A 22188-nucleotide genomic window follows, 5' to 3' on the forward strand; every position below is an offset into this window, starting at 1 on the left:
AGGATCTGCAGCGCGAGAATGAGAGAATGAGCCTTCTTATTCTTTACTTTCACTTTCACTCTCTTTCATGGATAAGGAAACAGTGTTGTGCGCAAAGACATCCATTAGCCTATAAATAATTAATTTCGTTTGTTAACAGCAAAGATTTGTTTCCAAGCTATTTCTAAATTCAGTTCTAATTTCCAGCAAACGAATAGATGAACAATAATAACGAAGTGTGATCAAAAAACTGAGTTATATCCAAATACACATGCTATGCCCCATATGGTCCAAAACCTGACAGGTGGACAAGTTTAAACTTGTTTTTAATAAAACAAATATAAATATGCATATAATAAATAATATTGCTAATAATAATAACATTATACAAAAGCAAATTATCATGAATAACCTGAAAAAAAACCCAGAGATAAAGAAGGTATGAAGGCAGTGCTTTTTATATTTATGTTGAAAATAATAATTTTTGTAATATTTCATTTCTTTAATTCTTTTTCATTTGTAAATATATTTGCGTACTGCTTTACATCCTGTGAGTATTAAGCAATGTGTATGCGAGACGCACAACAAACACGTTCTGCACTGGACTTTAGACCTGCTCTCAGCTGGTCTATTTTGCAGTCTATTTTAGATCCTCAAAATAGCAACTCGCCAACAATGCGCCTTTACACGCAAATAATGTTGCGCTGGTCTGAAAATAGCAACACGTCATAGAAACACGTCATGCACCTTATTGCGCCGGGTGAATGATAGGGCCCTCTGTGTTTGATTTTCTTTTTTATATCGAACTGTTGTATAAATGCAATATCACACTCATAGCAGTGCAATGTGGCTGTATATCATCACTGGTGGGACACTAAAGCGCTCGGCTATTGACTTTTGTGATACTTTTTATATGCTGGCTGAGCCTTACAAAGAAGAAAGGGCACACAATATCAGAACAAATCCAGAGCAAGTAAATGATGACTTGGGAAAATCTAAATGGCAAACATTGATCTAAGCCATCGGGGCCATATAAAATACCTGGTCCAATGTTGTCTGAGAAACAGAGTAATCTTCGATATTTAGCATTTCCTTGTTGGCCAAAACGACCTGGAAGATTTTGGCCAGAGATGAAGAAGCAATCTCGTACTGTAGAGTATTATAGTGTTTCTCCCTCTGAATGCAGCCAGGAAATGTGCTCTCCATAAACGCTTCGGCTGGGTTCAGATCTGGTACTGCACCTACTTTGGCAGCCCTGATTTTCATAGTAACCACATATCCATCACCAAATCTGCAGGGAACAGATTATAAAAGACGTCCGGAGAACGGAAATGCAAAATAATGATTGCAAAAAAAAATGTGTTACAAAATTGGATCTATTGTAGTAATAATAAATTAAATACGGTAGTTTGGGATCTTACTTGTATTTGAGATGCTGAATGGTGCCAAGACACTTGAAAATTCCATTCACCATGATGGCCAACCGTGTGCAGAGAGCTTCACATTCCTCCATACTGAGGAAGAGGAAAACATTGACTAAATTATTGACTGAGACCATATATTTGAAGCAAAATAAGGTTGAAATTTGTCCACAGAGTTGAGCTAAATCTGGCCAAACCTAATTTTGGCAATATCTGGGGAGGTTAGTTTGTAGGTTTTGTAGTACATTAATAGACCACTTTATTAGGTACGATTCAACTGCTTCCTAATTCAAATATCTAGTCAGCCATTCATATGAAGGTAACATTTTAAAAAAGGGCTGTTAGTTAATGCATTAGTTGAATTAACGATGAACGACACATCTGTTAAGCATCACTTAATCTTTATATATATATTAATTTGTAGTTAATACATTAGTTAACATAAACTAATGATGAACAATGACTTTTTTCAGCATTACATAATCTTTGTTAATGATAACTTACTCATATTTTACTGCATCTCTTTAAATTTACAGCTTAATTAGTTAATGTTTACTACACATACACTAATTTATTTGAAAATAAATTACAGTAGATAAGATAACATGACCTAACAATGAATACTATATCTTTGTTAATGTAAACTTACAAAATAGTAATGTGTTAGTTAATGCATTAGTTACCAAGAGCAAATAATGAACAATGGCTCAGCACTACACAATCTTATAAAAAAACTAGAAAAAAATAAGTTGTGGTAACTATAAAATAAGGTTGCTTTAACTAGAAAAAAGTTATAAGAGCGAGAAAAAATTGTTGAGCTAACTAAAAAAAATTAAGTTGTGGCAACAAATAATTAAGTTGTGTGACTAGACAAATTAAATGACAAGAATTAGAAAAATGTAGTTGTGCAAACTAGAAATATTAATTTGCAGTAACTAGAAAATTTTACTTGCGGTAACTAGAAAAAATGAGTTGGGGCAAATATATAAAATGTTGGGCCAACTATAAAAATTAAGATACGAGAACTATAAAAATTCAGTTGGGCAACTGGAAAAAAATTAGGTATGAGAACTATAAAAAAGTTGTTGAAAAAATCATTTCAATTGGAAAAAATTAAGTAGGGCTAACTAGAAAAAAATTATTACAAGAACTAGTGAAATTAAGTTATGAGAACTAGAAAAAAATAAGTAGAGGCAACTAGAAAAACTAAGTTACAAGAACTAGAAAAATAAGTCACGAGAAATAGAAAATAATAAGTGGGAGTTTTTTATTTATTTATTTTTTTAAGTCAATTTTTGTGACTAAATTATTGGAACCAAAAAAATTTTGGCAAGTTTTTGCAAATTTTGCAGTATTTATTTTATTGTTTTGTTGTGAACATGTACACAAATTTACACATTTTTATTCTTTTTTTTTTTTTTTTACATCGAGAACCATTGATTTCTATAATTTATATGAAGGAATCACTGAGGGAAACTAGAGTTTACCCCTTAAGTATTATTATTAATTACTTGCTGTATTACATTAAAAATGAAACCAACTGATTGAAAATAAATGCTCATGCCTTCCATGTTTGACGGATTTGTAAGCTCTACAACATTCTGAGGCATTTGCTTGATTTTGCATTCAATTCAGTGGGGGTCACTAAATCCTGGTGTCTGTTATTTAATATAATATGTGTGCTTTCTTGCCTGTGGGAGGTAAGAACCACTGCTCTGCCACCCTGAATTACGCTCATGATAGAGTTCCAGAGGAATCTGCGAGAATGAGGATCCATCCCTGTGGTCGGCTCATCCTAGCACAGAAAAAAAAACTACTAGTCACTATGCTTATCTTACTCTAAAATAAATCAACAGAAAGGCTCTTACCAGAAGCAGAAGAGCCGGACATCCAATCATTGCAATAGCTGTTGAGAGTTTCCGCTTGTTTCCGCCACTGTACGTGCCAGCAGTGCAGCCTGCATACTCAGACAAACCCAATTTCTGGATTCCCCATTCAGCCACCTGCATCAAAGCCAGATAGAGGTCTCTGTCAGAAATCCTCACAGAAAGAAATCAGAAGGAAGAGATAAGAAAGTGAAATATCGTCTCACTCGGCTGATCTCGGATTCTGGGACTCCTCTGAGCCGTGCATACAAGTGCAAATGCTCTCTTCCTGTTAGAAGATCATCTATGGCATCAAATTGGGGGCAGTAGCCCATGTTCTGGTGCACATCCAGGATGTTCGTGAGAATGCTGGAGCATCACACGAAACCAAGCAAATTGATTGAAAAATAAAAAATAAACAGCAAAAATAAAAGTAAATAGCCATAAACATCAATGGCAAGAACAATATTCGATAGAAGTTTCCAAAATTGTTCAAATGATCTGTAACTAATATCAAAATATCCATAATTAATGCTTTAAATAACTTTAATTGTTACAACCTTACTGTGAAGTGTTACTTAATATCTTAATATGAGCTACAATGTGAATCACTGGTAAATGGTTTTGTAAATATGAGCCTGCATTATGTCAACCTTTTATAAATAATTATGCTTAACAGGAAAATTTCTTGTGCTCTAAATCTGCTTATATTGCAGTTCTAATCATCTAAATTAGCCTAATTATATACAGTAGCGTTGATGTCAATGCAAACTGGCAAGATTCCAAAGACCCGCTGAGATTCTTCTTCATTGAAGGCCTGTTGTATGCATAGCCTTGTGTTAGCAGTCAGTCAATATAACTTTGTGATTAGCTAGTTAAACAAACCTGTAACCAGCCACATCAGCTTCCCCTGAAGTGACGTCTATGTCTCCTGTCAGCATTTTAAATGTGGTCGTTTTTCCAGCACCATTCACACCCAGAAGTCCAAAACACTGTGAGGGACGAAATAAAAATTTCATGCAAAAGTGTACTACTGCTGTGTTCACAACAATGTCTCCATTAATTACCTCTCCTGGTGACACTCCTACACATATCCTGTCCACTGCTGGCCTGAATGTTCCAGTATATGTCTGTAGAGAGAGGGGGAAATTATGTTAAGGGGACATATGAAAAAGAAAAATGTATCAAGTAGACTGATTTTTTTCTTAAGGATCTGAGACATTTTTGCCAGGAAAATCAATATGATGTGCTCTCTGACACCATTAAAGATGAACACTCCACTTTTTTGAAAGTAGGCTCATTTTACAACTCCCCTGGAGTTAAACAGCTGAGTTTGACCATTTTTGAATCCATTCAGCTGATCTTCAAGTCTGGCAAGAGCACTTTCAGCTTAGCTTAGCATAGATCATTGATTCAGATTAGACCATTAGCATCACGTTTAAAAATGAAGAGTTTTGATGATTTATATCTAAGCTTGACTCATCTGCAGTTATATTCTGTACTAAGACGGACACGAAATAAAAAGTGCTATATACAGTTTCTAGCCATATCGGCCTAGAAAATATACAATGTGTTCTCTGACACCATTAAAAGTAAACACTCCATAAAAAAAAAAAGCTTATTTAACAACTCTCCTGGAGTTAAACAGTTGAGTTTTACCATTTTTAAATCCATTCAGCGGATCTTCGAGTCTGGCACTTTTAGCTTACCTTAGCATAGATCATTGAATCAGATTAGACCATTAGCATCTCGTTTAAAAATGACCATAGAGTTTTGATTATTTATATTTTAAACTTGACTCATCTGTAGTTGCATCTTGTACTAAGACTGATGGGAAATTTAAAAGTTGCTGTTTTTTATTATTTAAAATAGTTCCAATATATAGTTCCTAGCCATATTGGCCTATAAAACAACAAGTTTTCTTTTTCTATTGGCCTCAGTACACTTAACTCACAATTACAGAAGAGTTAAGCTTTAAATAGGAAAATTATCTACACTTTTTCTGTCATTTTTAAATGAGACTCTATTGGTCTAATACAATTCAATGAGCTAAGCTAAGATAAGCTAAAAGTGCTTCCGCCAGACCCAGAGATTGGCTGAATAGATAACAAAAAATGGTAAAAGTCAACCGTTTAAACCAGGGGTGCTCAACCCTGATTCTGGAGATCTACCTTCCTGTAGAGTTCAGCTCCCACCCTGATCAAACACACCTGATTAATTAATTAGGACCTGAACAGCACTTGATAATTACAGGCAGGTGTTTTTGATATGGGTTGCAACTGAAATTTGCAGGAAGGTAGATCCCCAGGAACAGGGTTGTTGCTAAATCAGATACAGTTGCAAACGGAAGTTAACGTGACTTATTTATATTATTTATTAAATTTCCCATTTGTTGTATTTTATTAACGTCTACCCCTCCCCTAACCCTAAACCCAACCGTCACAGTAACGTAAAAACAGTAGTTGTACAGAGTATTATTTATGCTATTTATTAAATTACCCAATAAATTGTATTTTTTTACCCTAAACCCAACCATCACAGTACTGTAAAAATATTCATTATTGTTTTACAGTGTTACAAAAATGATGCTATAACAATGTCCGTATCCACAGCTGTATCCTATCTAGACTTTACCCAGGAACAGTGTTGGTCACCCCTGGTTTAAACTCTAGGGGCCCTATCTTACACCCGGCGCAATGTGGCGCAAGGGGCAACGCTATTGTTGATTGCTAGTTTTTAGCTTGGCGCAAAAGTCGTTTTAACGTTTTGCACCAAGCTGTTTAAATAGCAAATGCATTTGCGTTCATATGTGCGCCCATAGGCGTTCTGATCTAAAAAAGGAGGCGTGTTGAGGCGCATTGCTGGCATGTTGCTATTTTGAGAAACTTTAATAGACTGTTCTATAGACCAGAACAAAGCCGGTCTATTGTCCAGCACAGAGCGCGTTAGTTGTGCGCCTCGCTTACACACTGCTTAATACAAAACAAGATGTAGAGCAATGCGCAAATATCTTTACATATGAAAAAGAATTAAAATATTAAGGATATATATAGGATATAAATAAAAAGAATTAAAATATTACAAAACATATTATTTTCTAGCTAACAGAAATATAAAAACCATACTTTCATGTCTTCTTCATCTCGGGAGGTTTTTTCAGTTCATTCATGACAATTTGCTTTTGTATAATGTTATCATTATTAGCAGTATTATTTATTATATGCATATTTATATTTGTTTTATTAAAAACAAGCTTCGATTTGCCCGCCTGTCAGGTTTTAGACCATATGGGGCATAGCATGTGTATTTGGATATAACTCAGTTTTTTGAACACACTTCGTGATTATTGTTCATTTATTCGTTTGCTGGAAATTAGAACTGAATTTAGAAATAGTTTTGAAACAAATCTTTGCGCTTAACAAACTAAATTAATTATTTATACGCTAATGGATGTCCACGAGAGTGAAAATGAAAGTAAATAATGAGGAGGCTCATCTCTCACTCTCCCCTGTAGATGCTCTGTATAACTGTTTTTTTGCTAATGAAATACTCAGTTTTTCTACTTACACTTACTTTAAGGCAATGGGAGATGAGACTCTTATTGGTTTATTCTCAAAACACACCTATAACTCATTAAGAAAATAAGCTCAACCCTTTTAGACCATGCGGCACGGTGCAAAGTGGATTTTTCCGTCCTTATATTAGCAAAAGTGAATTCTGACATGCCCGTTTGCGTTTGCGCCCTGCGCTTTGCACTTTGCGCATGGATTGTCAAAATAAAGCCCTAGGGGTGTTGTAAAATGAGTCTATTTTCAAAAAAGGTGGACAATAATGTCAAAAATTTCCATCTTAGATCTTTGTTAAATATAATATTACCCATCATTTATTAGTATGATGTAGACAGACTTACCTTTGACAGGTCTTTAATCTGAAGGATGTCGTTGGAGCTTCCTCCTTTGTAAATCCTCTCTCTCTCTTTGGCCACATCCACATCTTCATCAGTTATTGGCGGCTTCTTAAAATCTGACATCCTGTTGAAACACACAATATATATATATATATATATATATATATATATATATATATATATATATATATATATATATATATATATATATATATATATATATATATATATATATATATATATCAACCTATAATGTCTATTAGTGCATTTTGTCTCACCAGTGGTCCAGGAAGAACCGGTACTGTATTAAAATGTTCAGGATGAAATACACAAATCCCTCTATTGCCATGAAAGTCAAATTTTCTCCAACAAAGTCCCAGCTGAAAGGATCCAGACTGAAGTCCTCACCTGAGATACAGATGCGATGGACATTAACCTCACAAGAACCACATTCAAACCAATCAACCATTGAGACCAACATTTATCAACATGTTTGCCAGGGTGTTGCTAGGGTACTCTCAATAGTTGTTAAGGTATTGCTGAGCAATTGAGTGTTAGGGTTAGATTTGACAGAGTTGCTGCCAGGGTGTTGGCAGTTACTATGGTGCTATAGGCGGCTGGGAGATGGCAGTTGTTGTTCAGGTATTGCTATACAGATGCTAGGGTGTTCTGGATGGCCATCGTGTTGCTAGTTTCTATGGTGCTCTAGGTGGTTACCAAGGTATACCAGGGTGAAAGTCCATTTGTAACCTATGTATTCTGATCCTTAATTTCTCTTTTAATTCTTACTCCGGTATATACCCTTTTCAAGACATTTGACAAACTAAGAATGCATGAATTACGTTTTATGTATTTCTGAAAGTGTCATGTTTGGTGTCAATTTTTCTCCATACATAATTCAACAGCCTATGATCTAGGACACAGGATGATAACGTGTATGCTTGGTGTAATTTCAAACCATGAGTAAAGTTTTATCTGTCTGTCTTGGGACAGTACAGACCAGCGAGGAGGAACAAAAAAAGTTTCCCATGCGACTTTTCCTCTCACGCCAATCAGGAGAGACTAGGAGTTACCTGACCAATACCTTTAAATACCTGTTACACCCCCGTATCATCGCAGAATGTTCCTGACACAAAGGGCAGATCGCATTTCTGTACACATGTGACTCGCCTGAGTCCACGTTTCTTATTTTCCGGCAAATTAAACTCAGTTTAAAGTTTGTGTCTCGCATATCCTCCGATCTGGATCGCAAACTCCACGCAAATGACAAAGTGTTTGTTCTTACCTTCATTCCCTTTCCTCATGTTTCCCTACAGAGATTTGGTGAAAAGACTGGTAGGTAAGTAGGTCTCGTGACATACATTTAAACACATAGGAGTTTAACTGTCTAGAGATATACTAGGGCAGGGGGTGAGCGCCAACCCGTGTATTTTTGGTTAAGTGGATGGTTAGTGTAGTTTAGGTAAGACGTCTTTGGGCGTTGAAGATTTATTTTTCGCAAATTTGTTTATTAGACTAGATTAGAGGGGATTTGATATTAGTAAGACTGTTTGGTTTTGATTGTTTCTTTGCTTTGGCGCCACCCATAGCCAGTCTTTCTAATATATGTTTTGTTTTTTGATTGTAAATACTGTACATAACTCACTCACTGCTTCACTTATCACCACCTGTAATAAATCACATTATTTGTACAGCAATTCTTGTTTGTGGTTGTTACCTTAAGCACAGTTTTCTTTGAGTGTTTGTTTGAACCAGATCCTTGGTCAAGGGTGCAACCTCACTCCCCTAGACTGCCCAGGGGTTGTAACAGACTTCATCTTCCAAGCATCAGAGAAACTCGCACAACCCGAGAGGGAAAGACCAACTAAATACTGGTATTTAGTCCTGCGTTTACACTTTGCCCTTTTAAGGTGTTTACATGCATTGGTGGTTCTTAAAGGGCCACGAAACCCCCCTGTCTCAGCAGGGTGTTTTCACACCTCTAGTTTAAAAAAGTCAGAAAAGTGGGTGTGTCCAGCTCTGTTTAGGTGGGAATGGAGGGGGAGGGAAAGAGGGAAGGATTTGCATGAAAAGGGCAGTTTCAGTTTGAGCATGGACATCAGTAATCGAATTATTTGGCAAATTATTAAATTTTTCGACTTTAACTGAAGTTTAGCACTTTTACTTTCATTTAATAACATTTCATGCATGCCCCCACGTAACAAACGAGATATTGTATGCGAGGAACTGCTGGAAGAGTGTAATTTTAATGGAATGTTTGATACCGCACTGCGAATGGGAGAAAAAAGAACTTACGCATTTCTCTGTAACTTAGATGCACTCGGTAGGTAGCCGTGTGTGTATAGACTATCCAGTCTCAAAATGCGCCGAAAATCCTACACAACGGTAATAGTTTGATTAAGGTGTTTACATTCGGCGAGCAGCATTTACAGAGGATTTTTCAGTCTATAATATTGTACTATAATATTGCAGTGATATTAACATACTGTAAACTTAGTAACTAAATCATTTTGACTAAGGTAGGTCTTTAAAAACTGAAAGAGTACTGCTGACGACACGAACTAACTTCGCCATCTGAATAAACAAACAAAGAGCACTGATCACACACTTACCAAATCAGTAGAGACAGGACAATCAATGCCAACTGGAGCCGTGTCATTTTTAAAAGGAGACGAGTGGCAAATCAGGATTTCACCATTTCCAGATACGAAAAGCTCTCGGGTAAAAAATGTTCCTTACAAACATATTTTAGTTGCGAGTCGCATGCACTGTAATCCACACTTGACTCGGGGAAATGAAAACAAAACCTTCGTTGCAGCACATTAATAAACGCAACACTGACGACCCATGTCTCCAAATGCTTGTTCTTCCACTTGTTTTGGCAACACAAAGTGGCATCTGTCTGCCGTCTGAACACTGTAACAGGTAAAAACTTTCTTTGAAGCTATCATACATATTAATAAAGTTGCATCTCATTCACAATAGAGCGCGGTATTTGGTTTGAACCAAGTTTTTCTCATGAATTAATGCTGCACACTCAAAGACATCACAATGTACTCGCAGGTAGAGACATCCACTCTCCACGCTGGATCTAATTGCCGTGAAGCAGCTTCAACAATTCATTTCAAATTGGAACAACGAATTTGCTCAAAATAACACAATAACTTTCACTTATTGGTGAAAATATGTGTCCTAATAGTGTTTATAGTAGTGTGGGATACATGTATGACTGTCAACATCTCAAAAAATGTGTTTTGATGTTTTGTGACCCTTTAATAGTTGTGTGGGACTGAGTTAGGTTTGCCTTCTTTAATCTAAACTCTCTATTTTCCTCGCTTTTCTACGTTGTTTTTGTTGTTATGTTTTGTACGTTCGTTTGTTATATGTTAGACTAGTCAATAAATCACGCTATAACCACATTGGATTGTCTTTGATTTGCCTCAGAAAAAGTCACTTTAACGATAGACCCTTGTTACCAGCTTATTAGTTTAATAAAACTTCTAAACTATTAATCTATTTCACAAGAAGTAGCTATAATTCCCTTTCTAAATAAATAAATAATTACAGAGTCCGCTCAGACGAGCAGGCAAAGTCATTGTTATATTTATTGTGTTAATTAACTATAAGTTAATTCTGAATATTCATAATTAATAATAACTTGTTATTATTGATCATTAATATTCATAAATTGAGCTAAATTCGCTACACTATGTAGATGCAAGGGTGTTCTGGGCTGTTGCCAGGGTGATGATAATTTCTATGGTGAACTACAGTAGGTTGTTGCAAAGGTATTAGTAGACTTCAGTTGTTGCTATGTGTTGTCAAACACTTTTTAGGGTGGTTTACAGAGATTGTTTTGCAGATGCTAGCTAGGGTTTTCTGAGTTGTTGCCAGGGTGTTGCTAGGGTGCCACAATTGTTGCCCAGCACATTTTTGGGTGTTCAGTGTCGTTGCTCACTGATATGAAAATGCTATGTTTCTCTAGTTGGAGTCTAAGGTGTTGTATGGGGGTTTCAGGTTGGTTGCTAGATTGTTGCTATGCAGTTTCTAAGATGTTCTGGGTGGTTTCTAGTCAGTTGTTATGCAGTTTGTAGGGGTTTCAGTAAGTTACTATTCTAGAATGTTTGAGGTGGTTACCAGGGTGTTGCTAACATGTTTGGGGTAGCTGTTAGTGTGTTGCCAAAAACGCTTACAACTACCTAGGTGGTTGCTAGGGAGTCTGCAAACTGTTTTCAAGAGGTTTTTTGCATGGATGCATTTGTTTCTGTACCGATCTAATGTGTTTTGAGTGTTTCCAAACAGGCATTTAGAATAGTGTAGTGGTTGCTAGGGCACTAGTCTCCAAATCTCTGCATTTTGGTGTCAAGATATTGAATGTCTTCAATGCTTGAATGTCTTCTACATTGAAAGTCAATAGGACTGCATGCAAGTTCATACGAAATCTATGAAGTTGGATGGATGTAAGGTGTTGTACTTCTATCATGTTGACATACAGACTGAAGCTCAGTGACTTTTATGGAGGTCAGATCACCGGGTCTGAACCTTGCTATTGTTGCTCGTGGCAGCTTCAGCATGACTGAAATTGAAATGTGAAGCAGGTAAAAGTAGCAGGACTCACCAAAGCGTGCATAAACGTCCATCACGGCCTGGTTCATCGCCATGTCAATGAGCCCGCGGCCCAAACAGAAGTGAGGAAAGACAAGCAGAGCCTTCTTTAGCACCTGGTTACACTTATACAGAGCCTGCAAGAGTAGAGACAGATGGAGGAGGATATGAACTTCAACTTTAAGCTTGAACTATCGACCTGCACTTTGACAACTGGAATATTAATAATAGTAGGAATTGTGGGTATTTGTTCAAAATGTGCTGCAATTTAAAAGCTAATAAGAAAAGCTTGAATGTTTTACCTCAGTACTGTCAAACAGGTCTAAAATAAAGGTAATGGCACTGCTGTTGATGCCAATGAAGAGGTTGATGCAGGACAGAGAGACGTACGCTGTGCTGGGCACGTTAAATATATAAGACATCGGATACATCATTGGCGTCACCGACCAACTGTTTTACACATAAAAAACAAACACATATTGGTCCATTACAAATACCGTACCTTATACCATTACTAATACAGTACCTTTTAATGTCTAGTCAATATAATTAATCTCACAAGCCAAAATGTACTGTTTTACATGAAGTATTTTTGACTCAGATGCTGTGTTCAATAGACTTATATATACCTAGAGGGTCTGTTCTGCTAATGCAATATAAACATATCAATGAAATATGACTTTACCCATAAAGCATCAGCAGAGCTATCAGGGCTTGTAAGTTGCCAGGCGAGGTGTAGCATTTTTTGTCAAATGCAATAAAAATCCCCACAACCATCGCTGCGCTGACAGAATAGTTTACCTGAAATGACAGGATAACAACAAAACTGAAATATAAGTCTATTTTGGAGAACAAGACAGAGCTGTAGAATAAAAACACTCATATTTTACACTATATTTATTATCAATTATAAATACCAAGGCTAAAAAATGTGTATGTAGCTGCAAAGTATGGTGATTTGTCACCATGATAATGTGTTCAAGCTGGTTTATGGATTTTGTTAAAACTTTGATAGATTTGTGATAGTCTGAAAGCTAGCAGGGAAAAAAATCAGTCAATGGTGTTTTGCATAAATAGGTATATTTTGTATTTAAATGTATGGTATTACATTTAGAACCAAAATGTAAATATTTTTGCTTGTTTAAAATATGTTAAATAATATAAAATAATAAGAGTAAAATCTGCTTCATTAAATTATTTTTATTTGTAATCTATTTAGTATTTTTTTTCTTAAAATGTAAGCAAAAATATATTTTAAATAAAAAATAATAATAATTTAATGAACAAGAAATGACAAATGCCATAGCATATTCCAGTAAAGTAGGTATTTATTTAACAAATAAATAACAAAACTATATTTTAAATAAATAATAACTAAATAAAAAATAAGCAACTGCAATAAAGGTAATACAGCAAAATGTAAATATGAGAATATAGGGTAAAATTTTAAATATTTGTTGAAAATAAAAAGAATTAAATTTAATGAACAAGAAGTTGTAAAGAACAAAAACAGATACGAAATACAAAAATATTTAAAGCAAATTTATAAATTGTAATAAAAAATATTGAATTATTTAAAGCTAAAGAACATAACATTTCATGGATATATTTTTTTAATTTGTATGCAAATACATATTTACAAAATGGATGGATGGGTGGCTGGATGGATGGATGGATGAATTGAGAAAATATCTAATTGATAGACAAATATAACAACGGATGGATGGATGGATGGATGGATGGCTGGATAGATGGATTGACAGAATATCTAATTGAGAGAAAAATAGAATAACTGATGGACAGATGGATAGATGGATGGATACAATATCTAACTGATAGACAAAGCGATGGACAACGGAAGGATGATAGAACAACAGATGCATGGATGGATGGATGGATGGATAAATGGATGGCTGGATAGATGGATTGACAGAATATCTAATTAAGAGAAAAATAGAATAACTGATGGACAGATGGATGGATGGATGGATGGATGGATAGAATATCTAACTGATAGACAAAGAGATGGACAACGGACAGATGATAGAACAACGGATGCATGGATGGATGGATGGATAGATAGATAGAATATCTAATTGATAGCCATCAGAAAAATGGACGGATGGATGGATGGATAAGTGGAATGTCTAATTGATAGACAGACAGACAGACAGACAGACAGACAGACAGACAGATAGACAGATAGATAGATAGATAGATAGATAGATAGATAGATAGATAGATAGATAGATAGATAGATAGATAGATAGATAGATAGATAGATAGATAGATAGATAGATAGATAGATAGATAGATAAAATATCTAACTGATAGACAGAGAATGACAGATAAGAAGACAGATAGATACAATGATAGATAGAACGAGAGATTTTTTTTTTTCGTATAACCAGTTATAATGCCAACATGTTTTGGTAATATCATACCATGTCCCAAAAGAAGTTTGCAGTCCAGTACACCAGAGGACTGACTCCGCTCACAAACTGCAAATGTTTTGCCTGCGTCACCCTCTCCTGGATCAAATACAGCACAAAACCAGCCGGCACGAAGGACATGGCGAAAATCACATTGATGGCCACCACTGCATCCACTGAGGTGGTCAAACTGAGACAATAAATAAGCAAAACCACTTTAACATGCATAAACCATCTCAACTGAGCCTAATTTGCAAGATCTGTCAGCATTAAACTCACACTGTGACCTCGGACAGCTGTTCTTTGGTCAGGTTTAGCGGATGATTGATGGCAGTGATGCCGTATTCATTTAAATCGACACCAGGAGGCAGGTTTGCTCGAAGGATTGCGTTATTCGCCACGTTCATGAAGGCCACCATTGCGTGCCAGCCTTTGTTATTGAACCAGACCTACAGGAGATAAAAAATGGGTTGTTTATCTTGAAATGGGATGAGTTCAGTAAAGTGTGACAGGGTGTGAAGCCGAAAAGAAATCTCACCTTGACATTGTTTTCAGTCTCCATGTACCTCAGAAATGTGGCAAACTCATCCAGAGCAAGTTTTGAGTATCTGCCCTGGGAATGGTCCAAATATGAGAATGAAGTGAGCTTGAAAGGTATTTGTAATATTTAAAGAACGTTTTATAAGAATGTTTTAAATGTTAACATAGAAAATGTCTATATGTTTTGTACTGTTTTCGCAGTTCATTCTTGTTGTGATGGCTTTATTTAAATAAGGTAAACGATGACTTTACAGTACATCAATGTGATTGCTAAAATACAATAAAAGCCACTTTCATGTGTTTTTATTCATCTTTCCATCCATTCTGGGTTCACTGTGTAGAAAATCAGTTTCTTTAAAAATATATAAAACATTGTGGGTTAAAGCAACACACTTCTGCTTTATTGATACTTCAGTTTATTATGGTTTTTACTATTTCTTAATTAAAAATGTAAATAAATGTAGGTTAAAGCAACATGCTTCTGGTTTACTAGTACTTCAGTTTATTATTTTACTGACTACTTTTACTATTTCTTAATTATAAATGTAAATAAAAAAATCTTTTAAATATATTTAATGATCAACAAATAGTGAAGTATATATAAATAGCTTTAAATGATTTTATTAAAACTATATAAAAAACATGGGTTAAAGCAAAATGCTTCTGGTTTATTAGTACATCCTTTTATTATGTTTTACTAGTTTCACTATTTCTTAAAATAAAAATGTAAATAAAAATAACTTTTATATATATTTAATGATCAAGAAGTGGTAAACTTTTAAAATATATATTTTTAAATACACTGTATAAATAATGTGAGTTAAAGCAACATGCGTCTGGTTTATTAATACCTCATTTTATTATGTTTTACTAGTTTCACTATTTCTTAAAATAAAAATGTAAATAAAAATAACTTTTATATATATTTAATGATCAAGAAGTGGTAAAGTGGTAAACTTTTAAAATATATATTTTTAAATACACTGTATAAATAATGTGAGTTAAAGCAACATGCGTCTGGTTTATTGGTACTTCACTTTGTTTTATTTTTACTAGTTTTACTATTTCTGAAATAAAAATGTAAATTAAAAACATTTTTTAAAATATTTAATGATCAACAAATGGTAAAGTAAATAAAAATATTTTATTAAAAATATATAAAAAATAAAGTGGGTTAAAGCAAAATGCTTTGGTTTATTAGTACCTCATTTGATTTTGTTTAATAGTTTCACTATCTTAATAAAAAATGTAAATAACAAATAACTTTTAAATATATTTAATCAGTGTAGAGTAAATAAAAATAACTTATATAAACTAATGTGGGTTAAAGCAACACGCTTCTGCTTTATTAGTACTTCAGTTTGTTGTTTTGTTAAATACTTTTACTATTTCCTAATTAAAAATTCGAAATCGCTGGTTCGAGCTTCAGCTGGGTCAGTTGGCATTTCTGTGTGGAGTTTGCATGTTCTCCTCCGGGTGCTCAGATTTCCCCCACAGTCCAAAGACATGCACTATAGGTGAATTGGGTAAGCTAAATTGTCCGTAGTGTATGTGTGCGAATGGAAGTGTATGGGTGTCTCCCAGTGATGGGTTGCAGCTGGAAGGGCATCCGGTGCGTAACACATATGGTGGATAAGTTGGCGGTTCATTCCGCTGTGGTGACCCCAGATTAATAAAGGGACTAAGCCGAAAAGAAAATGAATGAATGATTGAATGAAAGAAAGAATGAATGAATGAATGAATGAAATGTTAAAATAATTTTAAAAACTTTAAAAAATTAATAATTTTTTTGTTTAATATATTATTAAACAATGCTGCACTGTCATTTAGCATAACAGAAGTATATAAGAATGAACAACACATTTATTCCGGACTATATGTAAGCAACCAGTGATCATCTAAATTTTATTATATTTTGAAAACCAAACACCTTCATACTGACAAATGGCTTGTCACATTCTATAGGTATGTCACTAATAAACATGTAAGCAATGAATACCATTTAAAACATTTACCCCGGTGATGTTAAGCAGGCGTCCAATCTGAGTAGCTGCATTCTGGATGGATTTAGGATCCACATTAAGAACAGGAAGTCGTCCTCCAACAGAAATGCCACCATACCTGAAGTAAAAACGACACATGCGGTCAAAAACACATCTTTATTTCGCAGACTGAATATTTTTGTTCTCCAAGTGTCCACAAGAGGGAGTCGTTGTGTCGTCGTTCTGCTTTAAGACTTCAATACCTTTGTTCATTCACCCAGTACTTGCTCTTCAGGCTAGACAAGAAAAACACAAATTAGATGAATTCCTAGAATCATAAAGCCTGGTTAATCAATGATTTGTCACAAGTGAGCCATAATACCTAGTCCGTATTAAGTTTGGGTAGGTCTTCACTAAATAATCAGAGATGTTCCTGCCTGTAAGATCCATCAACATGTCACCAGTGGACTGAATTCTCTGAAATATAGAAAACAGATAATGAAATACAATCTTAAAGAATTTATAGTGTATCTACAGCCCAGTTGTTACATTTTCATTATGATTGTTAATTTTGTAGAAGTAAATTGCAAATTCAGTTTTTTAAATACTATTTTTTAAAGCTAATAACTATAACAAATTAAAATATGATTATTAGTCATGCTAAATCAATACAAACATTAAAAGGAACATTCCACTTTTTTGGGAAACAGGTTTACTTACTTAGAGTTGAGTTGAGTTTGCAGCAGGCGCAATGATATTACGCTGGGTGAAAATAGTCCCTGTTTTCTGGATGAAAATAGTCCCTAGCTAAGGGTAATATCCTTCAAGTGCTGGGTAATATCATTGTGCCAGTTGCAATGTTGCAAAAATTATCAAGACATATTTTTTGCATTTTCTGAATGAGATGCTAACGGTCTAATCTGATTCAATGATTTATGCTAAGCTAAGCTAAAAGTGCTCACACCACACCTGGAGATAAGCTGAATAGATCAAAAATGGTCAAGTGCTGAAGTCTAGGGGACTTAAAACACGCCTAATTCCCCCCAAAAAGTGGAATGTTCCTTTAAATATTCTGTTTATAAAGCAACACTATGGGGATTTTCTGGGTTTCTTTTTCATGGTTGTTTGGCGTTTCCAGACGAGAGCGCCCTCTGGTTTTCAGAGAAAATTTTGTACTGATAACACTGGGCATTCCCTGACAAGATGTGCAACACAATCACAGCTTTGCTTAATCTCATTTGCGATTACATTTGGATTAATCGCCTAGCCCTACTTTGTACTATAAAATTAATGCTGTTTATTTGCAAGTTCGAATCAGAGATCGACTGAATAAAACAAAAAAATCGGTTACAATTTCTGGCCAGTAGATCAGTGCATATTCAGCCAAAAGACAAACCTGTGGAGGAGGAAGACCTCCAGCACCTTCTGGACACACAGGTAACATAGTGAGTTTGTTTGGCGTGCTGCACTGGCAGCTGGGAGAAGGGCTGATGTCTGTCCACTCTGAATTGCCCAACATCTCAATGAGCATCGGGTTCACCAGGGGCATCTCCCACTCTGTGGTTATGTTATTACATGGATAGTCTCTGTGGGAAACAAGAGTGGGCAGTTTTAAAGATTAAAATGTTGATAAAGATGCAATTCCTCGACTGCTGTGCATTTGTATAATGTTTGAGGACTTAAATCTTGATGTATGCAGACTGTTAGCTACAGTATGTGTCTCTTATGTTAAAGCAGCAAAGGATAAATAAATGTTGGGGATGTTTGTTATTTGGGTGTTTTGTTGCTGTTGTTGATTATTTGTTATTCCGTTTTGTATAAATTTATAAAAATGCTTGTAAAAAGAAGTGATTCTGATTGCAGTCTTAATATCTGTACAAATCTATGAAGGTTTGTATCAAATTTTCATAATGCCAGTATTTAGTCTTCATTGGTTGCCAGGTAGCAATGCCAACTTTGACCCTCAAACACTGTAGTTGAAGCATCTGGATATATTAGACTTGTTATTTATAAGTTATAATATTTAATGGAGAAAATATATGAATATTTACTGTATGTTGTATACATGATAATATAATATTATGATTGTTTTCAATAATTCTCAGCAAAAAGAATGGATTAAATGAAAACGGTTGGAATATGAGTTGATGGAAAGTGTGTATATTTATAGTCATTTATATGTTCTGTGTTAAAGCTTATAATACTGCAACACCAATTAAAACATTTCAAACAACTAAAATATTAATTATAAGGAAAATTCTAAATTTTAAATTTCTAAGTTAGATCCATATGGCAACACATCATAAAGTAACATACAAAAACATCACTTCAAGTTAAACTATTTTAAGAAAAGAAAAACAGTCAAATATTTGTATAGATATATCATAATGCATGCAATATAGAGTTAAAAATCTTCTGTTTGAAGCATGAATACAATACAACATATATTATTATTTATTTTAACTTGGATGGATATAAACTTATGGCATTTGCAGACAATCAAAACAAAAGTAGGAACTTTTAAAACAGCATAAAGGGCACTTCATTATTATAAGTAACTATGTTTCTTACTCAAGAGGTTCATCCACCATACATCGGGTCCCAAATCCAGGTCTGTTTAAAAGAACCTCGCCGAAATATCTCATGTCTGGGCTTTGCATCTGCTCATTACTGGAAAAAGACAGGAAAAAACTATTATTAGCTGCTTTTGTGCTGAATAAGTTAAATAACACTGTGTCAATGTACCTAAAGAAGGTGAACTGTCGGCCGTACATCCATGGACTGAGAGTAAGACTGGGATATTCACCAAATGGAGGGACAATCAGTGTGAACATCAGAGAAATGAGCACAAAGCTTGCAGGCAACACAATCTGAGGAATAGAATAAACCAGTTGTCAACCAAAACCTGAAGACTTCATTGGTGTTAGTAAGTTTGGAAACTGCAGCTATTATTGTAACCTGTGCGAGAAAGTCTTTGCCGGAGCGTGTGGTGTGATGAAACCTCTTAACGAGAAGAGCGAAAAACTGCTTCACAACCAGAAAGCCCCCCTTCACCTGCTGGGATCCTCTGCCCTCTTTGCTGGTTATATTTCCAGAGTTTGACTGACCGTTAGCATGCGATCTGTCTGTATCTGCACACAAGATCAAACACAGTCAAAAGGATATCTAAACATATACAATATATACTATATACAGTACAGGGTTCCCACTTTAAGTCAAATTCTCAGATTTTCCCTGACTTTCCCTAATTAAAGAGCTGAATTTCCATGACATTTAATGGACAGTAAAACAGGCTGCTTTTGCGCTTGTATATTACTAATATAATATTCTAATAATACATGTTGAATTAAGTCCATATTAAAAAGGTTTTAGCTTGAATATAAGTTTGCATTACTTTAATAGCCACTATGAGCACAACAATGCTGTTAAAATGCTGTTACTGTTATTGTTTGTGAGATAGCTCAATAGAAGTTTTACAAACTTCACATTTAGCTTTTCTGTTTACTTTTTCACACTCAGTCTTTGAAGTGGTCATTTTGAATCCAGAGCTCTTAATAGTTCAATTATTCTGACATGTTAGCCTTACGTTTTTAACCTGTTAATTAAGTGGCTGCCAGTCGATGAGTGTAAATGGAGCTGAAATAGAGCCTAACCATAATAGGCATGAAGCAACGTTGAAAAAAAATTGATAGATACTAAAATGTAAAGAGACAAAAAAAAAAATCATCCAGGACATTCCATGACTGTGACAATTTTTTTTTCTTTTAATTCCCTGACTATCAATGTCTGAAATAGACTTTTTAAAATTCTATCACACATGGGAACCCTGTATATACAGTACTATATTTACTACAAATAACTGTGCAAAATATATACCGCTGAAGTCAGAAATATTAGCCCCCCTTTGAATTTATGTTTCTTTTTTAAATATTTACTAAATGATGTTTAACAGAGCAAGGAAATTTTCACAGTATGTCTGATAATATTTTTTCTTCTGGAAAAAGTCTTATTTGTTTTATTTCGGCTAGAATAAAAGCAGTTTTACATTTTTTAAATCCAGTTTAGAGTCAATATTATTAGCTCCTTTAAGCTATATTTTTTTCCGGTAGTCTACAGAACAAAACATCGTTATACAATAACTTGCCTAATTACCCTAACCTGCCTAGTTACCCTAATTAACCTAGTTAAGCCTTTAAATGTTACTTTAAGCTGTATAGAAGTGTCTTGAAAAATATCTAGTCAAATATTATTTACTGTCATCGTGGCAAAGATTAAATAATCAGTTATTAGAGATGAGTTATTAAAGCTATTATGTTTAGAAATGTGTTGAAAAAATCTGCTCTCTGTTCAACAGAAATTGGGGAAAAAATAAACAGTGGGGCTAATAATTCAGGGGCTAATAATTTTGACTTCAACTGTATATAAAAAAAAAACTAACAAGCCAATTCTAACTACTGTACAATTACACAGCTATGATTGTTGGTTTATACAGAGCCTTAAAACTGCTCAAATATCTTTCGATTTCCACAATTTCCCTTTATCGTAATTCTTTATCACCCTTTTCACATTCATGGGTTTCACAGCAGCGGAAGTGATCATAGTTGGGTAAGAACTGTTACTGTTTGTTTTTTTGCATTCTAATTTGCTAAAAAAAACAACATATCAGTGTTTTTATGAGTTGACATGAAGATATTCTGTGTCTGATAAAGCCAGCCAGTAGAGAAAACAATCTCAGGGGGAACCTTGATGTAAAAAAAAACATCAAAAACATGTCAAATATGCACTTTTGCTTTTAAAAAAAAGGAATTTGATGTCGATTTACATGTAAACTACCTTGATATAAAACAAGACAAAAAAACGTCAAATATGCGCTTTGTTTTTAAAGGCAATTTGATATAAATTTGCATATAAACTACCTTGATGTCAAAACAACATCAAATCGACATGTCAAAAATCAAATGCTGTAATTGATCTTTGACATGCTTTTTGACACCAAAGTTAGACGTCGTTTTGACATCAAGGTAGTTTACATGCATTGTAATTTAATCTTTTAGATGAATAAAACACACACAGACTTTAAAAAAATAGTTCATGCATCAAAGTGTTAACTGCCACTACGCACTATTTAGCATAGACTCTAGCCAGCGGTATGATTGAGAATGGATGAAGCTTTATAAGCCTAAGAGACTAAGTCATCACCTTCTTCTATATTCACTTTGACTGTGTTGTCTCTATAGAGACTCGTAAGTGATTTTTGTTGGAGAATTCTGACATCTAAGGGGTTCAACCACAAAAAACAGACATCACATAGACAAAGAAAGACGGCACACTCACAAGCACCATAAACTGACACACAATATGCTGAGACTGAATGATAGATCAAGCCTGAAATCTTACCGGATGCCGTATTGATGTGAGCAGCCTCTCCATCAGCGGTCACTTTAAGAAACACCTACA

General features: G+C 34.6%; 1 protein-coding gene across 1 annotated transcript in view; it reads right to left on the reverse strand.

Moving 5' to 3' along the window:
* Positions 1–22188, reverse strand: part of abca4a (ATP-binding cassette, sub-family A (ABC1), member 4a) — an 88364-nt gene that overhangs the window by 1712 nt on the left and 64464 nt on the right. Inside the window, exons 25-48 of the mRNA XM_056450430.1 lie at positions 22129–22183; positions 21931–22005; positions 19690–19862; positions 19477–19601; positions 19303–19401; positions 18128–18317; positions 17114–17208; positions 16995–17027; positions 16765–16870; positions 14748–14822; positions 14489–14658; positions 14222–14399; positions 12463–12578; positions 12080–12227; positions 11791–11914; positions 7451–7580; positions 7176–7296; positions 4333–4395; positions 4151–4257; positions 3493–3634; positions 3269–3403; positions 3092–3195; positions 1401–1493; positions 1021–1270 (exon numbers count right to left, since the gene is read on the reverse strand). Coding sequence (XP_056306405.1) covers positions 1021–1270; positions 1401–1493; positions 3092–3195; positions 3269–3403; positions 3493–3634; positions 4151–4257; positions 4333–4395; positions 7176–7296; positions 7451–7580; positions 11791–11914; positions 12080–12227; positions 12463–12578; positions 14222–14399; positions 14489–14658; positions 14748–14822; positions 16765–16870; positions 16995–17027; positions 17114–17208; positions 18128–18317; positions 19303–19401; positions 19477–19601; positions 19690–19862; positions 21931–22005; positions 22129–22183 — 2907 coding nt within the window. The remainder of the gene's footprint in view (positions 1–1020; positions 1271–1400; positions 1494–3091; positions 3196–3268; positions 3404–3492; positions 3635–4150; positions 4258–4332; positions 4396–7175; positions 7297–7450; positions 7581–11790; positions 11915–12079; positions 12228–12462; positions 12579–14221; positions 14400–14488; positions 14659–14747; positions 14823–16764; positions 16871–16994; positions 17028–17113; positions 17209–18127; positions 18318–19302; positions 19402–19476; positions 19602–19689; positions 19863–21930; positions 22006–22128; positions 22184–22188) is intronic.

The sequence above is a fragment of the Danio aesculapii genome, chromosome 24 (assembly GCF_903798145.1).
Source record: "Danio aesculapii chromosome 24, fDanAes4.1, whole genome shotgun sequence".
Classification (NCBI taxonomy): domain Eukaryota; kingdom Metazoa; phylum Chordata; class Actinopteri; order Cypriniformes; family Danionidae; genus Danio; species Danio aesculapii.